This window comes from Sapajus apella, unplaced genomic scaffold (assembly GCF_009761245.1).
Source record: "Sapajus apella isolate SASKATOON/1434 unplaced genomic scaffold, GSC_monkey_1.0 scaffold37, whole genome shotgun sequence".
NCBI classification, from domain to species: domain Eukaryota; kingdom Metazoa; phylum Chordata; class Mammalia; order Primates; family Cebidae; genus Sapajus; species Sapajus apella.
This window is the reverse complement of record NW_022436977.1, coordinates 21,478,126-21,505,693: the sequence shown is the minus strand read 5'-3', so window position 1 is coordinate 21,505,693 and position 27,568 is coordinate 21,478,126. Positions and strand designations below refer to the sequence as shown.

Below are 27,568 nucleotides of genomic sequence, written 5' to 3'. Positions count from 1 at the left end.
CTCCTTCACTTCTTTCCCTCTCCTTCCCCTTCCCTTCCCTTCCCCTCCCCTCCCCTTCTCTTCTCCTTCACCTCTCCCCTTCCCCTCCATTTTCCCTCCCCTTCCTCTTTCTTTCTCTTCACCTTCCCCTCCCCCACCCCTCCCCTTCCCATACCCCTTCCTCTTCCCTTCCGATACCCCTTCCCATACCCCTTTCTTTCTCCTTCCCCTCCCCCATCCCTCCACTTCCCATACCCCTTCCCCTTCTCCACCCCTCCCCTTCTGATACCCCTTCCCCTCCCCTTCCCCTTCTTCCCCTCCCCCACCCCTCCTTCCCCTCCCCCACCCCTCCTTCCCCTCCCCCACCCCTCTCCTTTACTTACCCCTTCCCCTTCCCCTTCCTCTTTACCTTCCCCTTCCCTTCTTCCCCTTCCCGTTTCCTTCACTGTCACCTTCCCTTTTCCCTTCCTTCTCCTTCCCCTTCCCTTCCTTTTCTCTTTGCTTTTCCTTCCCCTTCCCTTCACCTTAACCTTTCCCTTTCCAGCACTTTCCCTTCCCCTTCCCTTCCCCTTTCCTTCACCTTCACCTTTCCTTTCCCTTCGCCTTCCCTTCACTTTCCCTTTACCTTACCTTCCCCTTTCTCTCCCCTTACCTTCCCCTTCCCTTTCATTCCCCTCCCCTTCCCCATTATTTCCCCTTCCCTTCCCATTCCCTTATCCCTGCCCTTCCCCTTCCCCTTGTTCCCCTTCCTTTCACATTTACCTTCTCCTCTGATTCACTTTTACCTTCTCCTTTCCCTTCCCCCTTTCCCTTTCCCTTCCCCTCACCTTCACCTTCCCCTTCCCCTCACCTTCCCTTCCCCTTCCCTTTCCCTTCTCTTCCCTTTCCCTTCCCCTCACCTTCCCCTTCTCCTTCCCTTCCCCTTTACCTTCCCCTTTCCTTCCCCTTCCCCTTCTTATTCCCCTTTCCTTCAACTTCACCTTTTCCTTCACCTTCCCCTTCTGCTTCCCCTTCACTTCCCCTTCACATCCCCTTTTCCTTCCTTTCACCTTCCCCTTTCCTTCACCTTTCTCTTCCTCTTCTCTTTCCTTCCCCTTCCCCTCCCATTCTTCTCCCCTTCCCGATCCTTCCTGTTCTCCTTCCCCTTCATCTTTTCCTCCTTCTTCCCTTTCCCTTTTCATTTTCATCTTCCCCTTCCCTTCCCCTTCCCCTTTGTTTCCCTTTCCCCTTCCCCTTCCCTTCACCTTCCCTTTCTCATCCCTCCACTTCCCATACCCCTTCCCCTTCTCCACCCCTCCCCTTCTGATACCCCTTCCCCTCCCCTTCCCCTTCTTCCCCTCCCCCACCCCTCCTTCCCCTCCCCCACCCCTCCTTCCCCTCCCCCACCCCTCTCCTTTACTTACCCCTTCCCCTTCCCCTTCCTCTTTACCTTCCCCTTCCCTTCTTCCCCTTCCCGTTTCCTTCACTGTCACCTTCCCTTTTCCCTTCCTTCTCCTTCCCCTTCCCTTCCTTTTCTCTTTGCTTTTCCTTCCCCTTCCCTTCACCTTAACCTTTCCCTTTCCAGCACTTTCCCTTCCCCTTCCCTTCCCCTTTCCTTCACCTTCACCTTTCCTTTCCCTTCGCCTTCCCTTCACTTTCCCTTTACCTTACCTTCACCTTTCTCTCCCCTTACCTTCCCCTTCCCTTTCATTCCCCTCCCCTTCCCCATTATTTCCCCTTCCCTTCCCATTCCCTTATCCCTGCCCTTCCCCTTCCCCTTGTTCCCCTTCCTTTCACATTTACCTTCTCCTCTGATTCACTTTTACCTTCTCCTTTCCCTTCCCCCTTTCCCTTCCCCTTCCCCTCACCTTCACCTTCCCCTTCCCCTCACCTTCCCTTCCCCTTCCCTTTCCCTTCTCTTCCCTTTCCCTTCCCCTCACCTTCCCCTTCTCCTTCCCTTCCCCTTTACCTTCCCCTTTCCTTCCCCTTCCCCTTCTTATTCCCCTTTCCTTCAACTTCACCTTTTCCTTCACCTTCCCCTTCTGCTTCCCCTTCACTTCCCCTTCACATCCCCTTTTCCTTCCTTTCACCTTCCCCTTTCCTTCACCTTTCTCTTCCTCTTCTCTTTCCTTCCCCTTCCCCTCCCATTCTTCTCCCCTTCCCGATCCTTCCTGTTCTCCTTCCCCTTCATCTTTTCCTCCTTCTTCCCTTTCCCTTTTCATTTTCATCTTCCCCTTCCCTTCCCCTTCCCCTTTGTTTCCCTTTCCCCTTCCCCTTCCCTTCACCTTCCCTTTCTCATTCCTGTCCCTGTCCCCATCCCTTCCCCATCTCTTCCTCTTCACCTTCCCTTTCTCCTTCCTCTTCCCCTTCCCTTCTTCCCCTTCCCCTTTCCTTCACTGTCACCTTCCCCTTCCCCTTTCCTTCACCTTCCCTTTCCCTTCTCCTTCCCTTTCTGTTCTCTTTCCCTTCCCCTTCCCCTCCCCTTTCCCTTCCCTTCCCCTTTCCCTTTGCTTTCACCCAGGCTGGAGTCAACCTCTGCCTCCTGGGTTGAAGTAATTCATGTGCCTCAGCCTCTTGAGTAGCTGGGACAGCAGGCCTGCGCCAGCATTCCTGGCAAATTTTTTTGTATTTTAATAGAGACGAGGGGTTCACTCTATTGGCCAGGCTGGTCTTGAACTTTTGGGCTCAAGTGATCCTTCTGCCTCGGCCTCTGAAAGTGCTGAGTGTACAGGGTGAGCCACCACGCCCGGCAGGTACTTCTAATTAAGCAAGCCAGTCCACCCACTAAAGACAAAACCTCTACTAGAGTTTTTGAAACGTAGGACTAAAAAGCAGTGCATTTATGTCAGTGTTTGGAACTGCTAGGAGCATCAAATCTCCATGGGTTGGAAGCACAGGAATGTATTATAAATATGATTTCCCTTTCTAGTCACTGTCTCAAAAACTCCTGGTCCTCAGAGATAGAGCTATGATGTAGACACAGAATGTTCTATCTTAAAATGGCTGTGAAGTATCGTTTAATTTGACTCTTTGTGGGCAAGTAAATATCTAAACGACCCATGTTTCTGTCCTTTCAAAATTTTAAGACGTTGCCTCACCCCCATCTAAAGGCCAAGGCAGGTTTAGTCTAAAGGGGTTGGTATCAGTTCCTTTCATTTTTAAAAATGTATTTCTGTTGTTTTATCATTTTTGTTGTAAATCTTTGGAAAATATAATTAATGGAGGAAAGTAGAATTGTACTAAATTAAAAACAATAGGAAAAACTGTTTTTTTCTTGTGAAAGTTTGCTAGGAATTATATTTCCAGTTTGTAAAAATGGTAAGCAAACTGAAGCACAGACTCTTTTAAGTTTCTTAGAGTTATAGCCAGTAGACTTTGGAAGGCGTTATTGGAACTATAACAGCCCACGGTAATAAAAATAAATTGTGTGCCCAGAAGGAAAAGCGGGGAGTCTTTTGTAAATATGTGTTATATTTATCCTTTTTGAGACTTTCTCCCCTTTAAAAATTTTTATCTTTAAAGTATATATACTATGTGAATCTATTTCTGTAAAGTTCAAAAACGGGCAAAGTGAATCTAGTGCTAGATGTTAGGACTGTATTTGCCTTTAAGTCAAAGGAAGGGGCATGAGTGGGGCTTCTAGGGTGCCGGTAACACTTGGTTTGTTCCACTTCTTGATCTGGATGCTGGCAGTAGAGGTAGTCAATTTGTAAAAATGTTCAAGCTATGAACTTATGACTTGTACTTTTCTGTATGTATTTTAGTACTTCAACAAAAAGGTTTAAAATTCTTAAATACTTAATAATTCTTATTTTAATTATGTCTTTAGTTTTTACTGCTTACATAGAGAAATAGTGGTATTACTTTTTGTAGGTTAATCTTATACCTTGCAACTTGTTGAACTCTTTTAAATTCTAATAGTCTGATTCTATCAGCTGTTCTAAGTAGATGATCATACCATCTGCAAATTAGATAACTTTCCTTCTGTGTTTATTTTTTTAAATTTTTTATTTATTTATTTTTTTGAGATGGAGTTTTTTGCTCTTGTTGCCCAGGCTGGAGTGCAATGGCACAATCTCGGCTCACCACAACCTCCACCTCCTGGGTTCAGGCAATTCTCCTGCCTCAGCCTCCTGAGTAGCTGGGATTACAGGCATGCGCCACCATGCCCAGCTAATTTTTTGTATTTTTAGTAAAGACGGGGTTTCACCATGTTGACCAGGATGGTCTCGATCTCTTGACCTCGTGATCCACCCGCCTCGGCCTCCCAAAGTGCTGGTATTACAGGCTTGAGCCACCGTGCCCGGCCCTGTTCTTATTTTTTGAGAGGGGGTCTTGCTATGTTGCCCAGGCTGATCTTGAACTCCTTGGCTCAGGAGTTTCAGTTTCTTCTGTGAGCCACCATACCCAGTCCAATTTTTATCATAAGCAGATGTTGAATTTTATCTTTGTGTTATCAATTAAGGTTCAGTTTCTTGCTCTGGGTTCTTTTTCTCCTTTAGTCTATTTATATGGTAAATTTCTGGTTAGATTTTGAGATGCTGATTCTTTCTAAGATCAACACTGCTTGATTGTGACGTTTTGCATCTGTATTCACTAGTTGTATTAGTTTGTTCTCATGCTGCTAATAAAGACATAGCCAAGACTGGGTAATTTGTAAAGGAAACTGGTAATGGACTCACAGTTCCACGTAGCTGGGGAGGCCTCACAATCATGGCTGAAGGGGAATGAGGAACAAAGTCATGTCATACATGGCAACAGGCAAGAGAGCTTGTGTAGGGGAATTTCCCTTTATAAAATCATGAGATCTCATGGAATTTATTCACTATCACAAGAACAGCATGAGAAAGACCCACCCCCATGATTCAATTACCTCCCACCAGGTCCCTCCCACTGTGTAGGAATTATGGGAGCTACAATTCAAGATGAGGTTTGGGTGGCCACACAGCCAAACCATATCAGTAATGAAATAAGACTATACCCTTCTTGTCCTGTATTTTGCTTATATTTTTTTGGACTAGAGATTCTATAATCCTCATAAACTGGGCTAGGTAGGTTTTGTTCTTTTTCTGTTTTTTAGAACAGTTTATATAAGACAGGAATTCTTACTGAAAGTTTGAATTTACCTGAAAATTAAGCTAGATATTTTAGGAGGGAAGACTTAACTAATTGAGTGTATTTAAAACCTATTGACATAAAACAATTATTTCTTGTACTAATTTTGGTATTTTCTAGGAATTAACTTACTTCATCTAGATTTCATTTTTTTGAAAATCTGACTGCAGTCATTTATTTATTTAGAATTTATTGTTGTCTTACTATTTTCAAAGAACAAGCTTTTTTTATACTTTTCTCTCTTTGTGTGTGTGTTTGTGTGTGTGTGTGTGTGTGTGTGTGTGTGTGTGTGTGTGTGAGAGAGACAGAGTCTCACTGTGGCCCAGGTTAGAGTGCAGTGACATGATCTTGGCTCACTGCAACCTCCACCTCCTGGGTTCAAGGGATTCTCCCATCTCAGCCTCCTGAGTAGCTGGGATTACAGACATGTACCACAACACCCAGCTAATTTTTGTATTTTTAGAAGAGTTGGGGTTTCACCATTTTGGCCAGGGTGGTCTCGAACTCCTGACCTCAAATGATCCACCCACCTCAACATCTCAGAGTGCTGGGATTACAGGTGTAGCCACTGGGCCTGGCCTTTTCTTTAATTTAAAAAAAATTTTTAGAGACAGCTGCTTGCTCTGTCACTCAGGCTGGAGAGCAGAGGTGCAATCACAGGTCACTGCAGCTCGACCTGTGGCCTCAATCGATTTTCCCATCTGAGCCTCCCAAGTAGCTGGGACTAGAGGTGCACACCACAGTGCACCACGGCTGGCTCATTCATTTTGTTTTTGTTTTTGTTTTTGTTTTTTTGAGACAGGGTCTTACTCTTCTCACTCTCTTACCCAGGCTAGAGTGCAGTGGTGTAATTATCACTCACTGCAGCCACCAATTCCTGGGCTCAAGCAACCCTCCCTTCTACCTAAGTCTCCCAAAGTGCAAGGATTATAGGCATGAGCCACAGCACCTGGCCTTTCATTTTCTTTTTTCTTTTTTTTTCCCCAGAGATTGGGTCTTGTTCTATCTTCCAGGCTGGAGTGGAATGGTGTGATCATAGCTCACTGTAATCTTGAACTTTTAAGGTAAAGCAATCCTCCTGCCTCAGCCTCCTGAGTAGCTAGGACAAGGGCAAAACACCATGCCGCGCTAATTTTTAAAATTTTTTGTAGAGATGGAGTCTCAGTATGTGGCCCAGGCTGGTCTAGAACTCTTGGCCTCAAGCAGTCATCCCGCCTCAGCCTCCTAAAGTGCTGGGATTACAGATGTGAGCCACCATACCCTAGCACTGCGGTTTTGACCTGCTTTATTTCTGACCTGGGCCAGTTCATCACCCATTCTTAGGCAATCTGGTGGTCCTCTGCTCCCACATGGTCACCATATTGATGCCGAATTTATTATGGACACATGATTGGTATAGCACGCTACAGCCCAGAATTCCTAGACTCAAGTGAAACTTCTGCCTCAGCCTCCGAAGTAACTGGGCCTCTAGGCGTCTGCCACTGTGCCCACCAGGCTTTTTATTTTATTTATTTTATTTTATTTTTTTTTTTGTGAGACAGAGTTTCACTTAGTCACCGAGGCTGGGATGCAGTGGCGCAGTCTCAGTTCACTGCAGCCACCTTCTCCTGGATTCAAGTGATTCTCCCATCTCAGCCTCCCAAGTAGCTGGAATTACAGGTACCTGCCATCTTGGCCAGCTAATTTTTGTATTTTAGTGGAGATGGGGTTTCACCATGTTGGCCAGGCTGGTCTTGAACTCCTGACCCCAGGTGATCTGCTGGCCTCGGCATCCCAAAGTGCTGGGATTGCAGGTGTGAACCACTGCACCTGGCCGATTTTATTTTTTAAATATATATTTTTGGGTGAGACACAGTGGCTCATGCCTGTAATTCCAGCACTTTGTGGGGACCAAGGTAGGCAGATCACTTGAGGTCAGGAGTTCAAGACCAGCCTGGCCAACATGGTGAAACCTTGTCTCTACTAAAATAAACTACAAAAATTAGCCAGGTGTGGTGGTGCCTATAGTCCCAGCTACTGGGGAGGCTGAGGCAGAATTTCTTGAACCTGGGAGGCAGAGGTTGCAGTGAGCTGAGATGGCTCCACTGCACTCCAGCCTGGGCAATACAGCAAGACTCCATCTGAAAAAAACAAAAGATATAGATAATTTTTTTGAATTCTCTATTTCATTGATATCTGCCTTTTTCTTTATTTTCTTCCTTCGTGGTTTTTAAGTTACTCTTTCCCAGGTTGAAAGGCTTGACGACTTTATTTTTAACCTGTGTTTTCTGAGAAATATATATAAAACTTTACATATTATTTTGACTGTGTCTCACAAGTTTTTGGCATGTAGTGTTCTATGTTTTATATAATCCTAATTAATTTTATGATTTTTTAACCAAGGAATTTGTTTTAATTTTATTGCATTATAGTTGGAGAACAAAGTCTATATGATACTTATTCTTTGGAATTGGTTGCATGTTTTTTAATGGACTAATACAGGGTCTGGTTTTTGTTTTTAACTGTCCTGCGTATGCCTGGAGAATATATATTCTGTCTTGAGCGTATGTTCTTTTTTTCTTTGCTTTTTTTTTTTTTTTTTTTTTTTTTTTCCCCAGACAGAGTCTCGCTCTATTGCCGAGGCTGGAGTGCAGTGGCACGATCTCAGCTCACTGCAGCCTCCGCTTCCTGGGTTCAAGCAGTTATTCTGCCTCAGCCTCTTGAGTAGCTGGGACTGCAGGTGCATGCCACCACCCCCAGCTATTTTTTGTATTTTTAGTAGAGGCGGGGTTTCACCATATTGTTCAGGCTGGTCTCAAACACTTGGCCTGAGTGTATGTTCTAATTGCACATTTTTAGGATATATGTGAAGCATGTGCATATTTATAATAAATATATATTTATTGTTTTTCCTTTTATTTATACATAATGTCCTCTGTATCACCTATGAGATATATATATAGATATTCTATAATTGATACATAGATATAATTTTTTTTTTTTTTGAGACAGCCTGTCACCCAGGCTGAGTACAATGGCATGATCTGGGGTCACTGCAACAACCAGGTTCAGGAAATTCTCCTATCTCAGCTTCCTGAGTAGCTGGAGTTAAAGGCATGTGCCACTACACCTGGCTAAGTTTTGTATTTTTAGAAGAGATGGGGTTTCACCATGTTGCCCAGAATGATCCCGAGCTCCTGAGTTCAAGTGATCCGCCTGCCTCAGCCTCCGAAAGTGCTGGGATTACAGGTGTCAGCCACCACACCCAGCCTAATATATTCTTTACTTTGATTCTATTTTATTAGTTACTAAGATCACTATCCAGCTTCCTTTCAGATCATATTTACCTGATGTCTTTTTCCATCCTTTATTTGCAACCTTTCCATGTACTTTCATCCCACCCTTGCTACCCTCCCTGTCCCCAAGCATCCACTGATCTCATCTACTCCCTGTCAGTCTAGGTTAGTCTGCATTTTCTAGAGTTGATAAAAATGGAATCATGCAGTATGGTCTTTTGGAGGAAGAGACTAGGCTTCTTTTACTCAGCATAATTGTTTTGAGATGAACCTATGTTGCGTTTATCAATGGTTTATTCCTTTATATTGCTTAGTAGTTTTCTGTTGTTTATACCAGTGTGTTGATCCATTCATCTGTTGATAGATGTTTGGGTGGCTTCTCCATTGTCTTTTCATTTGCATGCAATGACTAATGAGGTTGAACATTTTTTCATGTGCCTCTTTGCCCATTTTGTATTGGGTTTTTGTTTTCTTATTGTTGAATTTTGAGAGTCTTTTATATATTCTGGATTTAAGTTCTTTAACAGATAAGTGACAAATATTTTCTCACAATTTATGACTTGTCCTAAAAGTTGTTAATTTTGATGAAATCCAGTTTACCTTTTTTTTTTTTCCTTTTATGGATCATGTTTTTGGTGTTATGTCTAGGAACTCTGCCTAACTAAAGGTAACAAAGATTTTTCTCTTCTGTTTTCTTGCCGAAATTTTATAGTTTTCAGTTTTATACTCAGGTCTGTGATTGATATCTTGGATCTATGTCTCTGCCAAAACATCATGAATTGTAATCCCCAGTGTTGGAGATGGGGCGAGGTGGGGCTTAGTGGGAGGTGATTGGATCGTGGGACAGTTTTTCATGAATGATTTAGCACCATTCCCCTTGGTACTGTCCTCACGATAGTAAGTTCTTGTGAGATCTGGTTATTTAAATGTTTCCAGCATACCAAGTAAAACATTTGAAGTAGCGATTTAAAAAAATAAAAAAAATAAAAAGGCCGGGTGTGGTGGCTCAAGCCTGTAATCCCAGCACTTTGGGAGGCCGAGGCGGGTGGATCACGAGGTCAAGAGATCGAGACCATCCTGGTCAACATGGTGAAACCTCGTCTCTACTAAAAATACAAAAAATGAGCTGGGCATGGTGGTGCGTGCCTGTAATCCCAGCTACTCAGGAGGCTGAGGCAGGAGAATTGCCTGAACCCAGGAGGCGGAGGTTGCGGTGAGCCCAGATTGCGCCATTGCACTCCAGCCTGGGCAACATGAGTGAAACTCCATCTCAAAAAAAAAAAAAAAAAAAAGTACAAAAACTTTTTTTTCCCGCTTGCTCTCTCTTGCTCCTACTCCTGCCATGTGAGATCCCTTTGCCTTCTGCCATGATTGTAAGTTTCCTGAGGCCTACCCAGAAGCCAAGCAGAAGCCACTATGCTTCCTGTACAGCCTGCAGAACTATGAGCCAACTAAACCTCTTTTCTTTATAATTACCCAGTCTCAGGTATTTCTTTACAATGGTCCAAGAACAGAATAACACAATGATCCTTTTGGGTAAATTTTTCTATGTGGGGCAAGGTATATATTCTTCTTTTAATACATTGCTGGATTTGTATGGAACCATTCTTGGCAGGAGTTCTCACTGTAATGAAATTTGTCTCTGTTTGGTGGTTGTTTTCACAGCATCTCTGGAAGTTGATGGTAGAAGAGTCCGATTTACTGGGTCAGCTGAAGGTAATGGCTGAGCTGTTGTAATTCTTACAATGATGCCGGTAGGCAGTGACTTCCATTCCCTGACGTTTTCTGAGAGCACTGGTTGCCTATACCCAGACTTCCAGAGTCAACTCATTTGTTCTTATCCAAGTGAGCAAACTATACCTAATGTTACAAATCTACTGTCATACAAAGATTTGGGAGTGTACTTTTTCTGGCATAATATAATTATGTTGCTATTGAATAAATAAGGCCAAATAGACACCAGTCATCCTGCTATGCGGAACTTAATATACTTCTTTGAAATGTCCAATGCCTATATCCTTTTGTAGTTTGGGCTCAAGTTGATGAAATTGGAAATTACTGTATACTTGTAATTCCTCAGGACAGTGAGGAGCTCCTGTGTTGCTTTACTGAATTGTAAGTTAAAATTCTTTCCTCAGATCATTAAAGACTTTTACCTTCTGGGACGTGGAGAACTGTTTCAGGCCTTCATTGACACAGCTCAACACATGTTAAAAACACCGCCCACTGCAGTAACTGAGCATGGTAATTGTGGCCCTGAGAATGATCAACTGATTGACATTGCAGGGTATTTCTTGGCTGCTCCTGACCCTTTTAAGGCTTGCTCCACATAAGAGCAGCCTGGTGAGTTACAGAGCAGTGGCTTCCCGAGATGGAAGGCCCTTTTGCAGGTAGGCTTCATTGCGGGGTCATTGGGAACAGTGTCTTGGCCCATGACCCTTCCCGGAAGAGTTGGTACAGACCTTCAAACCAGGTATTTTTTTCTCATTGGACTACAGCCACATATATTTTATGGGGCATATTGGGACTCAGCGCTTCTAGTAGTGTTGTAGTAGAATTCTTTAAGTGTGAATGATGGAAACGTCACCCGAGCTAGCCTAGTTAGGAAAGGGAAATTGATTTGCTATTGTATCTAAAACTCCAGTGGGACAACTTGGATTCATATTCATTCTCTCTCTCCCTCTCTCCCCCGACCCCCGTCTCTCATTCATATCTTGTATATGTCTCTTGTGAACTCTTTGACCTTCTGGAAACATGACCACCAGCAGCTCCCAGGAACATGCCTCACAGTGTCCTCTTCTAAAGGAACCAAACCTGATCCCTCTTGTTGCAAGTTAGAGAATTCTACAGAATTCTCTAGGTTTTGATTGGCCCAGCCCATATGACATGCCTATTCTTGTATCAGTCAAAGAGGTCAGAACACTAGGCTATGCCTAGTTGAGTGAAGTGGCCACCCCTTGACCAACTGATGGCCATTCCTATTCAAACTGCATGAATAGAGTTGGGTGAGGATCGAAAAAACTAAAATGGGAGAGAGAAAATACACACAGGCTGATTTTTTTTCTAGCTCAGTAAAACCTTAGATGTCCACGGTACTTACATAGTACAAATAAAAGTACTTGTGGTTGCAAATATCAGAAAATCCAGTTCATACTCACTTAAAGCAAAAGGAAAGAAGGAATGTATTGATTCTCATAACTGAAAAGCTCAGCAGTGTGATGGTTTTTGGCAAAGCTTGATCCAGTGACAAGTGTGGCACCTTTAGGACTTGGTATCTTTCCATCTTTCACCTCTTCCTTCTCAGACAGGCCTGCTCTGTATGGTAGCAAGATAGTCTAGCCAAGTTACATTCTATTAAGCCCCTGTTTATCTTGAAGAAAGAGCTGTACTAAGAGTCTGAATAGAGCCTCTGGATTGGCCTGGCGTGGTTGTGTTACTATCCCTAAACAATATAGCATAACAAAGTAGAGTATTACATTCCACTTGATCATGCCTACATCACTTGGCTACCCCTAGAATCGGGTGTTGTCTAGCTCTAACCCACTGGAAATACATGAACTGTACTGAGTAGGGATGATTCTCCAAGGAAAATCAGGAGGCAGTTTGTTACCAGCAGGAAGAGAAGGATGGACGGATGTTAGGCAAATGCAACAGATGTCCACTGTGTCCCACTGTTAGTGTTGGGCATGCTGGGGAGGAAGTGGAAAGCTGCAGGAGTCTGGGCTTGTTCTATAGGCAGGTGTCCTTGTCAGCCCGCGTGTTCTTTCTTGCAGATGTGAATGTGGCGTTTCAGCAGTCAGCACACAAGGTATTGCTAGATGATGACAACCTTCTCCCTCTGTTGCACTTGACAATTGAGTATCACGGAAAGGAGCACAAAGGTTTGCCATTCCTGCCTGCCACCTTAGAGTTCCTACTGGTCATACCCATTTTCCCATCTCTGCTTCCAGCCCCTGCCATAGAAACCATATAATTCTGGATCTTAGAACTCAGCTAGTACAGTACTATAGTTTTATACAGAAGAAAAGGGAAGTCCAGAAAGGCTATGTGAGATGCCCAGGCCATGTTTTGGGGGCGTTGGGGATTTGTTTTTGGTCATGCTGCTAGAATGGTCCCTGTTTTATTTATTTCCAGCCTCCAGATTTTAAGGCTGAGGAAAGAATCTCTAGAAGACCTCCCAAGAAAACCTCACAAAGAAGTTTCCTTGCCCTCTTTTTTGTGTCACCTGTAAGCTTCTGACATCGCAGACTCCAGCGAGCTCTCGTTTCTTTTCTTTTGGAGATGGAGTCTAGCTCTGTCGCCCAGGCTGGAGTATAGTGGTGCATTTTTGGCTCACTGCAACCTCTGCCTTCCAGGTTCAAACAATTCTTGTGCCTCAGCACCCTGAGTAGCTGGGACTACAGGTGCACACACCACCACACCCAGCTAATTTTTTATTTTTAGTAGAGACAGGGTCTCACTCTGTTGCTCAGGCTGGTCTTGAACTGCTTGCAAACTCATTTCGTGAATGTTATTCACTTGCTGAGTCTCTGATTCTTGATTTACCAAGTCGTTATCTTTTCTTTTTTTCTTTTCTTTATCATAGCAGATGCTACTCAGGCAAGAGAAGGTCCTTCTCGGGAAACTTCTCCCCGGGAAGCCCCTGCATCTGGCTGGGCAGCCCTAGGTCTTTCCTACAAAGTACAGTGGCCACTACATATTCTCTTCACCCCAGCTGTCCTGGAAAAGTGAGTATTTCTGAGTTTCTTTCACAGGTAAATATAACCCACCTTACTTGCAAGGGAAAAAACTAGCAGGAATAGAATTACTGGGAGAGCAAGCTGTGGTAGCACATGTCTGTAATCCCAGCTACTCCAGAGCCTGAGGTAGGAGGATCCCTTAAGCCCAGGATTTCAAATTCATCCTGGGCAACATAATAAGATCCCATCTCTTTAAAAAACAAAAAAAAAAAAAAATTAATGGGAACAAGATAGCTACCCAACTAGTTTTTAACAATCTGTAAATCAAAACTTCTAAACGTTTATGCCTTCAGGGGGTAGACTGATCACATTAGTAAGTGAAGCTCAGATACGAGACACAGGGAGTGGTGGGTGTTGAAATCCACAGGAGGGCACATACCCACTTCAAACCGTTGTTTTTTTAAATTGCCAAATAACAAGCAGTTTGTAGGCTGCCAGTTTGTGACCTCTGGAAAATAAGGTCTCAAGTACCATGTAAGGATAATTGCCCTTGCTGATTCCCTCATGCCTGACAAGGTCTCTCCCTCAATTTTGTAATATTTTTTGTTGATTTACTTGGGAAAGTCCTCCAGCCTGCATGTTTGCTGTGGATGTCAGCCGCTAGGGAGAAGATTGCCTCCTTATCCCCAGGGAGAGACAACAGGGGCAGCCAAGCTTGGGGGTGAAGTAAAGGAGCTGAGCGAGTTGGAGTCTCTTTCTGTCAGGTCACCCTTGCTCTTTATCATGAGAGCTTGCCAAGTGTTCCTGCTTGGCTTGGTCAGGACCTAATGTCCCCGAACCAGAGATCTACAGAAAAGAGGCAAGAGAGGCAAATGTGGCTGGTGGTGGCTTCTGAAATTTATGCTTACACCATATTTAGGAACTTCCCAAACCAATTGCTGGTCAGAGAACTGGCCCCTGGCCTGGATGGAGAATTGAAGCTGTCATACTCAGTGAAACCAGAGGAATGAAGAAAAGGGAAACAAACAAAAAGGCCGTCTCTTCCTCCAGCCACCACTCCTAATCCTTCCTATTCTTCTTCCTAGACCTCTCTACTTTTTTGAGGTAGAGAAGCTTAGGGTAGAATAGACTGGGCATAAACTAGAAAAGATGAGGCTGGTTCAGGGAGAATGTTCTATGGCAAATTCAGAGTCCATGGCCCAGCTAAGCAAGTGGCATGGACCCTGTACAAAGAACTTCCAAAGATCTTCAGCTCCCAGGATCCTGTAGACCAACAGCCCACTTACCTCCCAACTGGATATGCTCTCAACACCCTTGAAAAAATCAAGTTTAGAAATATTATTTTTTCATTTTCATTATAAAAATTTATAAACAAAAATATAGACTATAACAAACTCCTGTGTCCTCATTATTCACCCTCAGTAACCATCAACATTCTACTACTAGTTTCATCTGTCCCTCCCCCACTTTTGTTGCTGGAGCTGTATAAAGCAAATCATAATCCATTCATTCTGCCAATAAACAATTGAAAAAGGCATATTTCAGCAGAACTACAATGCCATTGTGACATCCAATAAGATTAACAGTAATCCCTAAAATCTAATATCCAGCCTACATTGAAATTTCTCCAGTTATCTAAAAAAAAAATCTTTATGTTTGGCTTTGTTCAAATCAGCATCCAAACAAGGTCTATTTTTTTTATTATGTTTGTTCCTTTAGAAATAAATAATTTTTAAAACCAAACAGAATGGGACTGTCTTCTGCAAGCCTGCCTACAAACAGGTAAATAAATCCAATTCTACCAAGAATCAGCTGTTGTTCCCATGTGTTTTTTCATTATGGGGTCTCAGCATTAAGCAGTTAGCTCCTGAGCTTGCAGGGAGGCAGGAGTCTATTTAGAGGGAAGCTTTAGGCTTCAAGGACAGAGAATCAGCTTCATCATAATCCTTGATTCATAACACACTATTTTTTTTTTTGAGACAGGGTCTTACTCTGTTGCCCAGGCAGCACACTGCAGCCTTGACCCCTGGGCTTAAGCGATCTTCCTGCCTCAGCCTCCCGAGTAGCTGGGCACCACCATACCTGGCTAATTTTTTAAATTTTTAGTAGAGATGGCATCTCACTATGTTGCTCAGGCTGGTCTTGAACCCCTGGGCTTAAGCAATTATTCTGCCTTGGCCTCCCAAAGTGCTGGGATTATAGGCGTGAGCCCACCACATCTGGCCTGTTTAAAGAATTATAAAAAAGGCTATATGTAATCTTTTGTGATTTACCTTTTTCATTCAAAAATCATATTGCTAAGAAGCAATATGAGTCAACCATTAAAAAAGGGGTATTTCAACAGAACTATACTGCCATTATCACAGCCAATAAAGTTGACATTTCTCCCTTACAATCTGATATCCAGTCCACATTGAAATTTCCCTAGTTATCTAAAAATTGCAGAGATGGGGTTTCACCTTGTTATATAGCTGGAGTTCATTCATTTTGGCTGCTATATGATATTCCATTGTATAGCTAAATTACAATTTATTTGTCTACATATCTAGTCATTCTTACTGCTTCTTTGTGAGATGGGTGGGTAGCACAAAGTCCTAGAGTCTGTAATGTGGGGGAAGTGCAGGGGGTGAAATTTTCATCTTGAATATCCTGTTGTTTCTGTCCTAGATACAATGTTGTTTTCAAGTACTTATTGAGCGTGCGCCGGGTGCAAGCTGAGCTGCAGCACTGCTGGGCCCTACAAATGCAGCGCAAGCACCTCAAGTCCAACCAGACTGATGCGATCAAGTGGCGCCTAAGAAATCACATGGCATTTTTGGTGGATAATCTTCAGTACTATCTCCAGGTCTGTGCTGAGAGATGAGTGGAAGGAAGGGATATGGAAACAAGCCTAGGAGATTGGCAGGGAGTATCAAAGAGGGACTACAATTTTGTATTTGATAAAATGGTGGGGTTTGAGAAAATTCAGGAGTTGTATCACAAGGCATGTTTCTTAAAAAAGCATTTTACTTTATTTTGTTATTTTTTAGACAACAGGGTCTTGCTCTGTTGCCAAGGCTGGAGTGCAGTGGTGCACTCATAGCTCACTGAAGCCTCAAGCTCCTGGATTCAAGTGATCCCCCTGCCTCAGCCTCTCAAGTAGCTGTGACTACAGACACATGCCACCATGCCTAGCTTTTTAAAATTTTTTGTAGAGATGGAGTCTCACTTTACTGCCCAGGCTGGTCTCAAAATCATGGCTTCAGCCATGCACAGTGGCTCACATCTGTAATCCCAGCACTTTTAAGAGGCTGAGGCAGCCAGATCACTTGAAGTCAGGAGTTCAAGACCAGCCTGGCCAGCATGGGGAAACCCTTTCTCTACTAAAAAATACAAAAATTAGCCAGGCATGGTGGTGGGCACCTGTAATCCCAGCTACTCGGGAGGCTGAGGCAGAAGAATCACTTGAACCTAGGATGCAGAGGTTGCAGTGAGCCAAGATTGCACCACTGCACTCCAACCTTGGAGACAGAGCAAGACTGTCTCAAAAAAAAAAAAAAAAAAAAAGAAAAAGAAAAAGAAAGATGGGGCAGGGGATAGTGGTCAGCCAAGACATTGGAGCGGGTAAAGAATTATGCAAATAACTTCCTACAAGGGTGGGCAATATAAGAGTGTCTTTGGTTAGCCTTAAAAGTGGCTTGGCTAGAAGGAAGATGAGTGGGGGCAAAGCATTTTCATTTCAACTTGTCAGGCATCTTAATGCCTTTTAGTCCTTAGACTATGCAAGGTGCTAAAATTTTTGTGTAATGTCTGTCAGGTAGATGTGTTGGAGTCTCAGTTCTCCCAGCTGCTTCATCAAATCAATTCTACCCGAGACTTTGAAAGCATCCGATTGGCTCATGACCACTTCCTGAGCAATTTGCTGGCTCAATCCTTTATCCTATTGAAACCTGTAAGTAAGGCTCATTGGTTTCCCAAACTGCTTCTAGTACTGACCATTCCCTCAGGCGCTCTGAGTTGACAGGAAATGAAACTATCATTAAGCAGTTACTCATTTTAAAACATTTTTAAAGAATGTATAACGCAAAACTAAAAGGGCATGTTCAAAGGGACCTAAGATGTCTTTGAATTTCTGAAATATAGGGCGTGGTAAGCAGCTATAGATGAAAGAATTATGTGCTTAAACGCTCAGGAGTTAAACTCAAAAACCTTGCTTGACAGTACAGAGAAACCAATGAAAAGCATATGGAGTCCACCTTCTAAGAAGTCTTTTGGACCAGGATGGATCAGTCATTTTAGTTCTTTTCATAGACAAGTAGTGTTTGTCTCTGGATGTGTGTAGGTGTTTCTATAAGTACATATGTATCTCCTTCATGGCAGTTATTCTCAACTTTGGCTGCACATTGGAATCTTCAGGACCCTTCAAAAATATCTAGGTGACACAGCACTTAAATTAGAGTCCCTATAATAGTGGGATCCGGTACCAATATTTTTTAGAGCTCACAAGCTAGTTCCAATTCCAGGATAAAGAATAGGAAGACTGAAATGATCTCTTGTAGTTTCTAATGTAATGGTTATGCTTCATCCCTGACATGAGCTAGTTGTTATTCCTCAGTGTGCTATAGCACAGCTGTTACAGACCTTTTTGTTCTGGTACAGACCTTTTTGTTCTGGTGTTTAGGGCTATTTCTGCTATATGAAGAAGGGTAAGTTATATATTAATAGATGCCAGTCCAAAGGGCTGGCTGAAAATAACCAAAAGCTACTGTGATGGGTAGACGCTGTCCTTGTGTGGCACAGATGTATCTGTAGGGAAAAGTAGACTATCAGAGCAGGTCATCATCGTTAATTATTTATTGAGTGCTTACTGTATGCAAGGCACTGGGGATACAAAGAGGTATAAGTCATGGCTCTGCCCTTAAGGAGCTCACAATCTAGTTGGAAAAACAAGACATATATACATACAAAAATCATTAACAACACAGAGGCCTGAACAATTGCCAAGTGGACAACAGTACAGATCATAAAGAAGCAAGAAATGGGGGTTCACTAAAGGCTACGGTGTGGAAGGGAGGGCTTCACTGAGAGAGTGGGTAGGACCTGAACTAGCATTAAAAAGAGCATCCAGGGCAAAGGGAACAACACTCACAGCTCAGAGGCAGGAACACACTCTGCGGGTCTAAGAAACAAAGAGTTAAATGTGGCTAGAGTGGAGGTTTGCTGCAGGGCTAAGAAGGTAATACCAGCTTAGCCAGGAAGTGATGCGTTTGTTTTACACAGTTTGTGTATTTGAGGGGCTGGTAGGCCTTGCCAAGTGGCAGTGTCTATCTTCTCAGATTTGGGAGGTCAGCTACTAATTAGAATGTTCTCCCAAATCTTTAATTTCATGAAGGTACCTTCCTTCCTTTTCCTAATGCCAACTCTGTTTCCTGGGTAGGTATTTCACTGCCTGAATGAAATCCTAGACCTCTGTCACAGTTTTTGTTCACTGGTCAGTCAGAACCTAGGCCCACTGGATGAGCGTGGAGCCGCCCAGCTGAGTATTCTCGTGAAGGTGCGTCTGCCTGGAAGTATGCAGCCTTGCCGAAAGGATAGAGGTGGTTTTGCCAATGGAGAATTCATGATCTTTCCTCTGAATCATTACAACATATCCTCAATACACACACACACACACACACACACACACACACACACAGAGAGAGAGAGAGAGAGAGAGAGAGAGAGAGAGAGAGAGAGAGAGAAATAAGATACAAAGATTAAAATGTTGGTATCAGGCCGGTATCAGGCCGGGCGCGGTGGCTCAAGCCTGTAATCCCAGCACTTTGGGAGGCCGAGGCGGGTGGATCACGAGGTCAAGAGATCGAGACCATCCTGGTCAACACAGTGAAACCCCGTCTCTACTAAAAACACAAAAACATTAGCTGGGCATGGTGGCGCGTGCCTGTAATCCCAGCTACTCAGGAGGTTTAGGCAGGAGAATTGCCTGAACCCAGGAGGCGGAGGTTGCGGTGAGCCGAGATCGCGCCATTGCACTCCAGCCTGGGTAACAAGAGCAAAACTCCGTCTCAAAAAAAAAAAAAAAAAAAAAGTTGGTATCAGTTGATTTTGAAGCAGGTAATTACTGTGCCACCTCACAGTGCTCAGAAGTAGCTCAGTCCTGAATAGTTTATTCAGCCCACCAAATAAGCACTGGCTTTGTTCTAACTTCCTCACATCCTACCCCTCCTTACTTCGTTGAACTAACTAAAGCCCATCTCACTGCGATAATTATCTGCTTGTAATCAGAACGGGTTTTCCCCAACCTCAGTACTTGACAAAATATGTTAACTGGAAACCAGCTACTAAATTCCTACTGATGAAAGCGTACTTTCATAGGAAGTCATGCATGTATGGATTTGGTACAAGTCATTTTAGGAACTAACAGAAATAGGAATGTGGGAAGGCCAGGTGGTTCTATATAATTTTGAACAAGGCTTTTCCAAGAACCCCTCCCTTCTGCCCCCATCCTCCATATGGAGAGTTGTTGAGTTGAAGTGGAATGATAACTGAGTCCTTCTGTCTGCAGGGCTTCAGCCGCCAGTCTTCACTCCTATTCAAGATTCTCTCCAGTGTTCGGAATCATCAGATCAACTCAGATTTGGCTCAACTACTGTTACGACTAGATTATAACAAATACTATACCCAGGCTGGTGGAACGCTGGGCAGGTAGGAGCAACCCTTGGGTAACTCAGTAGACTTTTTTGGGTGTCTTTTTAATGAGTTATAGAATTCTAGAGCAGGCAGGAGACTTTAGCCATGATGTAGTCCAAATACCCTCATTTTATACACGAGGCTCAGAGATAGAGTGTGACCATCTTTAATAATTTTAATGAAGATTATTTTCTAGTAAAAGTCGTCATCATCATCAGATGCTAAAAAACCTGACAATGAGATAGGTATTCAGTTCTTTGCTAGGTTATATATTGCTGTGCTGGGGGTGGGTGTGTGCCTTTCATTCCCAATTCTAACATGAACTAGCTGTGCGCTGTAGGCACCCCACCTTGCTTGTCCCTAGCCTCTACATCTGTGAAAGGAGGGACCACCCTTTCTAATTCTAAACTTTAAAAAAAAAATCTGATAGTGACATTCAGTGGTAGCAGGCTTCCCAGAGGTCTGTCAGTTTTATTGACCTTTCTCTCTCTAAAATGTCCACAAGCAGATTCTTTCCTAAGCTTTTTTAGCAGAATAGTTGGGAGAAACTCTTGAGTTTTAAGATGACATTATTTAGATCACAGGTTGTCCTAATTCATATTTCTCTGAAGGCAGTATTGGGAAAGCATAATACTTAATAAGGCTTTCTTTCTTTTTTGTAGTTTCGGGATGTGAAAAGCTCTGACTCATAAACTGAAGTAACAGTAAATCCCACCTCATTCCCAAGGTTGTAACAGAAGATTCAAAACAAACATCCCATTCTAGCCACACACAAATAACTGCAGCCTAGTGGTAAGACTCTACCTATCCCTAGAAGCAGTTACTGAACATCCAGGGGTACAAATCCTTCCCATCATTCCCATGTGGAAGGGTCTGGCCGATCAAGGAGACTATGTGGCATCTCTGATACTTTACACTGAGAAAATATGCTGGATATGTTCTTTTCTTTAATAGTGATTTATTGAGCACCTACTATGTGCCTTGGTACTGTTCAAGCTGTGGGAGATACAGCAGTAAACAATACAAAGCAGAAAGTTAACTTTTATGTTTCATATGTGAACAAGTAACTGTATTTATAAACAGGTTAACTGCTGGATGTTACCACCAAGTAAGAAAGGAACAGGTAAGACAGGCTTTCTCTCTCCCTATATACCAAGTAATTTATACCTACACAGATTGGACAATTCTAGCTAATGAAAATATATTTAAAGTATTTCCTAGGTCAGGTGTGGTGGCTCACACTGTAATCCCAGCACTTTGGGAGGCCGAGGCAGGTGGATCACCTGAGGTCAGGAGTTCAAGACCAGCCTGACCAATATGATGAAACCCTGTCTCTACTAAAAATAAAAAAATTAGCCAGGCATGGTGGCATGCACCTGTAATCCCAGCTACTCAGGAGGTTGGGACAGGAGACTCACTTGAACCTGGGAGGCAGAGGTTGAAATGAGCCAAGATCACACCATTGCACTCCAGCCTGGGCAACAAGAGCGAAACGCCATCCCCCGCCCCCCCCAACCAAAAAAAAAGTATTTTTTATTCTCCAAGAAAAAGGTTCTTAAGAAAAAACTGAGATCAAGTTGTTAGGTTTTTAAATACTGAAGACTGCAGGCCCAATTACCCATCTTACACAAGCCATAGGAGTTGAAGTTCTCTTAATATGGCCCAGCCAACACTGGTAATATTCATATCAGTGTGAGTAAATAAATATTCGTTTAACAACTCCCTCCAAACTGAAAAAGAATGCAGTGTTCTGGCATTAGTTTATAGTCACTGAATCTGGTTTTCATCGCTACATCTTCTACACACAGTGGGAAGCTCTGACAGCCTTACTTCCTGTTATTATCAACTAAAGATCACCCTTTCCACTGCTGTCTCTAGAACAGGGGTTGGCAAACTATGGCCTGCTGTCTTTTTGTAAAAACATTTTTACTGAAATGCAGCCATGCCCATTTGTTAATTCATTGTCTATAGTTGCTTTCACGCTCTCACAGCAAAGGGGAGTAGTTGTGATGAATCAAATGGTCCACAAGGCCTGAAATATTTACTCTTTGGCCCTTTACAGAAAAAAAACTTGTTGACCCCTGCTTTAGAAAAGAATGAGAAGACATAAACAGGGATGATGCTAGAGGAAGGGAAGGAATAGCTTCCAGCCATTGTGACAACAATAATACTGGGCCTCTGACTAGCACTTTTAACATTTCCAAGCGTTCTCACTTGTGCTTCTCATGTTTATCTTACGGAAGGTCACACCATCCAGCTTATGGTCACTGTCCTTTCATGGCAGTTGGTGCTGTTGTTCTCCCTTTAGCTCTAAGAGTGGGGGGAATACCCACAGATCAGCTCTTAGTGATCTCAGCTATAAAGAGAGAAAGAGAATGAGATCTTTTTTTTTACTGTTAGGAAACAAAAGCTGTGCCCAATTCCACTCAACTTTTGGCACATCTATTAATTAATCTGGGCCATCACCTATTTTAAATTTTGTAAGCACAGCATTTTAGACATTACCTAGAATAACCAAATTTTGGCAATGAAGCCACAGAATAAAGTTCACTGTAACTTTTCAATTCCCTTGGCTAGCTGACCTCCTAAAGTGAATAAGCCTATTGAAAACCTCAGACAGTACTGTTTGTCTTGACATTTGTTCTGAGATTAAGCTCAAAGAAACAGATGAAGAAATCCCAGTTACTACAACCAAAGAGATTCAACATTTATTTTATCATAAAAGTTCAGCAAATAAAACTATATACAAGATCCATGCAAGGAATCCAGTTACACACAAGACACATTTAAAACCTGGTTAAAACACAATCTCCACGATAGCAGGGAATACAACCAGTAAGACCAAATATCTTTAGTGAGAAACATAATCGTGTTTATATTTTGGATGCTGCTTGAATCCAATTCTCTCCCCAACAATGAGGCACTGGATCACCCACTCTTGTGACACCACAGGCAGCTGCAATGCTTCGGCACATTTCAGCACCGAGGCTGGGCACGAGGGGTCTGTCACCACCACATCAAATACCCCTAAAGCAATATCTGCCAGAAGCAAGGGAAAGTGAACAAGGAAAGGACACTCAATTTAGCCCTCTGTTACAAAGAGAGATGTGATTCTAGCCAATACATCCCACTCTGCACAAACCAAAGCCCATTATGTCAAACACACTGCTACTGATCATGACCAAAAGTAGAGTTATAATCACTATGTGCTGACCTTGTAAAAATATTTAACAATATACACCCAGGGCTTAACGTTGACTCCCCTCTTGAAGGTGATACTTTTCTTCTCTTAGAAACATGGATACAGTCAACCTATTAGGACTGAGCCTTGGACCACAAGGCCTGACACCTAAAGGTCTAAGGAAATCCCTGGAACAAAGACAAAGACATACACACACACACTCTTTCATGTACCTTTGTTATGGGCACTTGAATGGTGCTGCTTCACAGAGGCTGCGCCACCAGTCATGAGGATCTCAGACCAGAGCTCCAGGAAGTTCTGCTGTTGGTCTGACACCAAGAGTACCTTCAGATTCTGGAAAGGATTTTCACGGGGTTGCCTGTGAAAGACAGAGATAGCTCTATATAACCGGAAAGGGCCTTAGCATGACAAGTAATACCAACAAACTGCCTTTCTGCAAATGCACTCTTGTACATCTGAATGCTCTCAAAACTACGTGTCCCATCAGGCATGGTGTCTCATGTCTGTAATCCCAGGAATTCAAGAGCAGCCCAGGCAATATGGCAAGACCCCAACTCTACAAAAAAATAACAAATTAGCCAGGTATGGTGGCAACTGCCTATAGTTCCAGCAGCTTGAGGGACTGAGGTAGGAGGATCACTTGAGCCCGGGAGGTTGAGGCTGCAGTGAGTCGTCACTATATCACTGTACTCCAAACTTGGTGACAGAGCAAGACTTCATCTCAAAAAACTGAGGCCTGTATCAGGGTCCCCCTTCTCTTCCTTCTTCCCGTGAATGACCTGTATTCTTTGTGATCCTGGCTTTCTGATTTCCTTGTGTGTTCTGGGGCTGAGAATAATCCAAATCATGCTCTGAGCCTATATTTTTAATGACTGCTTAAAACTTCATTCTCTAACCTTACAGGTTGAGAATACTGAGCCTATGTACAAATCTTCACACATTTTCAAAAGGTTCCTAGCCAATGTAACCTATGAAAATAAACTAGATAAAATGCTAAAGTTATTTCAGACCTACTCAGATTTATCCTACACATATTCCTTCCCTCCAAAGTTTGCTGCCTTCCTGTCTATACAGTTCTGGATGGGCTCTCAAATACCTACCAGTCCAGAATTCTTTGCTCCTCAAGGCTGTACCCAGCTGGCAACAGATAATTACGGTAGTTCTGGAGCTGGTTGGCATGGCAACTATCATGGACCCAGACATGAGACACACAAGGAATCCCACTGGCAAGGCACAGGAAGTACTTCCGGGTTCGACAGTGCTGATCCGCAATTAGAAGACACTGGTAAGCTGTGTTACACTGGAAGAAAAGCAGCAGAGCCAATGGGTGTGGTGACTTACGTGGAAAGCTCCTAAGTAGCAGTCATAATTGAGCCATGAAGAGCAGATCTGAAGACTTGCAACTACTACGCAAAATGCGATTTAGTCTGTCTGCCCAAGGCCACTTTTCTCATGGGAAGGCCCAATCGTTCTCACTGCCTCACCTGCAGCATTCTGAGGACCTAAATCCTCAAGGGACAACCAAGACCCATAAACTCAGCCTTTCAGGCTAACAATCAGCAACACTAATAGGGGTTTCCACCACTAAACACAAATTTCAATCTACTTTTGTCCCAGCAACAGAACCACAGCCAGTAACCAACCCAAGGTCCTAACTTCTCTTCCCTACACACAACAAAAATCTTTTTCATGCAACAACATTTTGGCACTGTCTCAGTTCCTGAAATCTCTGGCTACTTTATCCAAATCCCCCAACCGCTCTCAGGCCTCTTCTCATACAGTAAGTTGGCTCTTATCATTGCCACTGTGTTAGGTTACACAAAGAAACTCCTCACCTGGGCTTCATTGAAATCTTCAAGGATATAGCCAGCTCCTGCTCGAAGCTGGGATTCTGTGTACTGTTTGTTGAAAGGAGGAATTTCTAAAAATTCTATATTAAAACAAAAACAAAATAATTACTGAGTGATTGTTTTCTTATTTGCTACCTTATGCCTGCTTCTTATTGTCCCCTTTCCACTCCCCAGCTATATCCACAGCAGTGTGTCCCCAAAGACAGGCCAAGGGCTTCCCCATGGGTCAGAAAGAGATCTGTCTTGAGGCCTTTACAATGCTGCAGAAAGAAGGGACAAGAGTAGGAGGGAATGGGAAGATGAGGACTGGAGGTAGGTCCTAGACCTAAAAACATCAATGGTTCCTGTACCAGACTGTTCATAGGGATGGGCACACAATCATTTCCCACAGTGACATATTCCAACTTGAATAACCCTTACCATCAGGAAGTTCCCATTGTATCTATCCTAAATCTTTCCTGTTGCAAATTAAACCCCATTTCCTCTACTTCTACCTTCTGTGGAAATGAATAGCTGATAAACACTTTTTATAATAAAGCTTTCATATTCCCACTTCATCAGCCTTTTTTCCCCCTTGCACACTAAAACTCAGAATGCTCAATGAAAGTATAGTTGTAAAATTTTAACTGATTAAGTGAAGGTTAGAAAATCCTGTTTCAACCTTTTTATTGAAAACTATCTACCTTTGATGATCTTGAAGTACCTCAGGACACTGAACATCAATGACTGCTCTATAGTCTTGAGGGTGAAGTAGAAGATATGTGAGATGAGGCTGAAGCTGTAATGACCCTAGGCAATTAGAAATTGCCTCTTTTGACCAAATATCTAATTTGAGCTTGTTTTCTTGTCATCTGCTCCTCTCATATATAAATAACACATTAAAAAAAAAAAAAGAAAAAAGACATTAGAGATTTTAGTTAATTAGGAGTTTTGGGAAATTAAGTTCTAATTAACTGAAATTTTTATCACAAATTTTAAAACCCAACCCAATCCAGTGCATAAGGTTCAATGCTAGCACCACTCCCCTTCCCACCCAGCGATGAAACCTACTAGAGCAGATCCCTTGCAGAGACAGCTCCCCCTTCAGTGCCCTCCTTGCCTGCTGAAGCAGCCCAGGCAGTGCTGAGGCCCCATGCCAGGGCTCAACATCTCTGCTTAGTTCTGACTAGCCAGCCTATTCACATTTATTGCTCTTTTCTTGATTCAGCATTCTCCACATTCTTCCCAAATTGAAATCTCAAAACAGAAACTCTTAATGGTTATAAGAAACTCGGTACAGCAGGGCTGTTTCTCAGCTTTGTCACAGCATCCTTTGCTATCTCAATATAGCATGCCACAATCTTCAGCACCAAGATTCTATTGCTGAGTCACTGCTGACACCCCTCACAGTCCTGTATTTTTCTCAAGACTTCTACTTTATGTCTGCTTAATTCAGGACTGATCTGTTTAGATTTTAATCCCTAATTATATTTCCTTGCATTTGTCTAGTGAAGTATTAGCCTGTCGAGGCAGTGTGTTTCTCTAATTTTTCTCAAGTAGTCCAGTTTCTTCATTTTTGAGGTATGAGTGCCCTGCCCAGCCAGATGCTAATATGAATACACTGTTAATCGCACCATCTAAATCAAGTATGAAGGTACTAAATAAACCCAACTCGAGTCAATCCCTGTGTCTAAAGCATCTCCTATGGTGGAGCCACTCAACAAGGTTAGGTATCAAACTCATTAATAAATATATCTCATCAGATGGATTTAAATATTTTACTGAGCTCCTGTTATGAAGATGGTGTCTAAGAATTCTCACTTATCTGTAACATCCATCAAATAGTTTCTTTAAAACTGTAATTCTACAGAGAATTGTTTTAGTATTAGGTATCTTCCACCTTCTTGAGATTGAGAAACCCCTAAGCATTCTGATACACTGAAAATATCAAGGATTCTGGTACTGCTGGGCAGTGTCCAAGGAAGAAGGTACCAACATAAAGACACATTCACCATAACCATACTTTATACCAGAAACCTGGAGATTTCTTCAAAAACACTGTCCAAATGCCTCATTTTATTTTTACAAGTAGAGCTTATTATGTCTCACATAGGCACACAGATTTTAATGAAACTGGACAGCATACATCTCAATACCAGTCAGCTTTCTTGACTATGCTGAACCAAGCAACAAACAAAACATCTATAGAGCTGCTTTGTGAAGTCCTGGTTAGAGTCCAGCAACATTATAAATGGGGGGGAAAAAAAACAACCCATGACCACTGTTTTAATGCCATGACACGCCTCTCTATGCAGAATCCTCAAGACTCCCGATTATTTCTGTCCAGGAAATTCCTCAAATAACCACTGTGCGTATCTGATTGTTTGACAAGCTAGGCGTTGCACACACTTAACCTTGGAAATCCTACCACACCACATCTACTCATTTCCACAGCCCAACTCTCCCACACCAGAGCCTGTCTACTCACAACTCTCTATGCACCTTCCCTGTAGCATATACCTGGATTGTAAGGCCCTGATCATTGTTTCCGTGTCCTTGTACATACCTACTTGTGGCTGTAGTCGGTGAGATACAGTTTTGGTTAATTAGGAAAGAGTCATCCACACACCCAAAATGCCAACCGTCACAGATCTCCAGTGGTACTATTTTATGACAACCATGTTGCCTAATTCAATTGTCTCTTGCAAGACATTAGACCTCTAACTCGTATAACATCATTCCATCTGGACCTTTAGCCTTGACAGACACATTTAGATACTGCTGTCAGTCACCTATTTATAGTGTATACATTTGTATCTCCTCATCCCCTCTCCTATATCA

General features: G+C 42.9%; 2 protein-coding genes across 12 annotated transcripts in view; one reads left to right on the top strand and one right to left on the bottom strand.

Annotated features, from left to right (window-relative positions):
• The window catches only part of TUBGCP4 (tubulin gamma complex associated protein 4), a 54,163-nt gene extending 32,737 nt beyond the window's left edge, over positions 1-21,426 (top strand). For 2 of the 5 annotated variants that reach the window (XM_032297702.1, XM_032297700.1), the window contains 9 exons: positions 10,014-10,064; positions 10,487-10,592; positions 12,122-12,229; positions 12,934-13,075; positions 15,695-15,872; positions 16,824-16,958; positions 18,444-18,560; positions 19,572-19,711; positions 20,359-21,426. In XM_032297702.1, coding sequence (XP_032153593.1) covers positions 10,014-10,064; positions 10,487-10,592; positions 12,122-12,229; positions 12,934-13,075; positions 15,695-15,872; positions 16,824-16,958; positions 18,444-18,560; positions 19,572-19,711; positions 20,359-20,371 — 990 coding nt within the window. In that variant the 3' untranslated portion in view covers positions 20,372-21,426. The remainder of the gene's footprint in view (positions 1-10,013; positions 10,065-10,486; positions 10,593-12,121; positions 12,230-12,933; positions 13,076-15,694; positions 15,873-16,823; positions 16,959-18,443; positions 18,561-19,571; positions 19,712-20,358) is intronic. The other 3 variants (XM_032297703.1, XM_032297701.1, XM_032297704.1) reach the window with 2 other exon arrangements.
• Positions 21,427-22,378: 952 nt separating this feature from the next.
• Positions 22,379-27,568, bottom strand: part of TP53BP1 (tumor protein p53 binding protein 1) — a 108,879-nt gene continuing 103,689 nt past the window's right edge. For 6 of the 7 annotated variants that reach the window (XM_032297692.1, XM_032297693.1, XM_032297691.1 and 3 more), the window contains 4 exons: positions 24,734-24,828; positions 23,999-24,198; positions 23,111-23,256; positions 22,379-22,735 (listed from right to left, as the gene is read on the bottom strand). In XM_032297692.1, the coding sequence (XP_032153583.1) occupies positions 22,548-22,735; positions 23,111-23,256; positions 23,999-24,198; positions 24,734-24,828 (629 nt within the window). In that variant the 3' untranslated portion in view covers positions 22,379-22,547. Of the gene's footprint in view, positions 22,736-23,110; positions 23,257-23,998; positions 24,199-24,733; positions 24,829-25,471; positions 25,600-27,568 lie in introns of those variants that run through there. The other variant, XM_032297694.1, reaches the window with a different exon arrangement.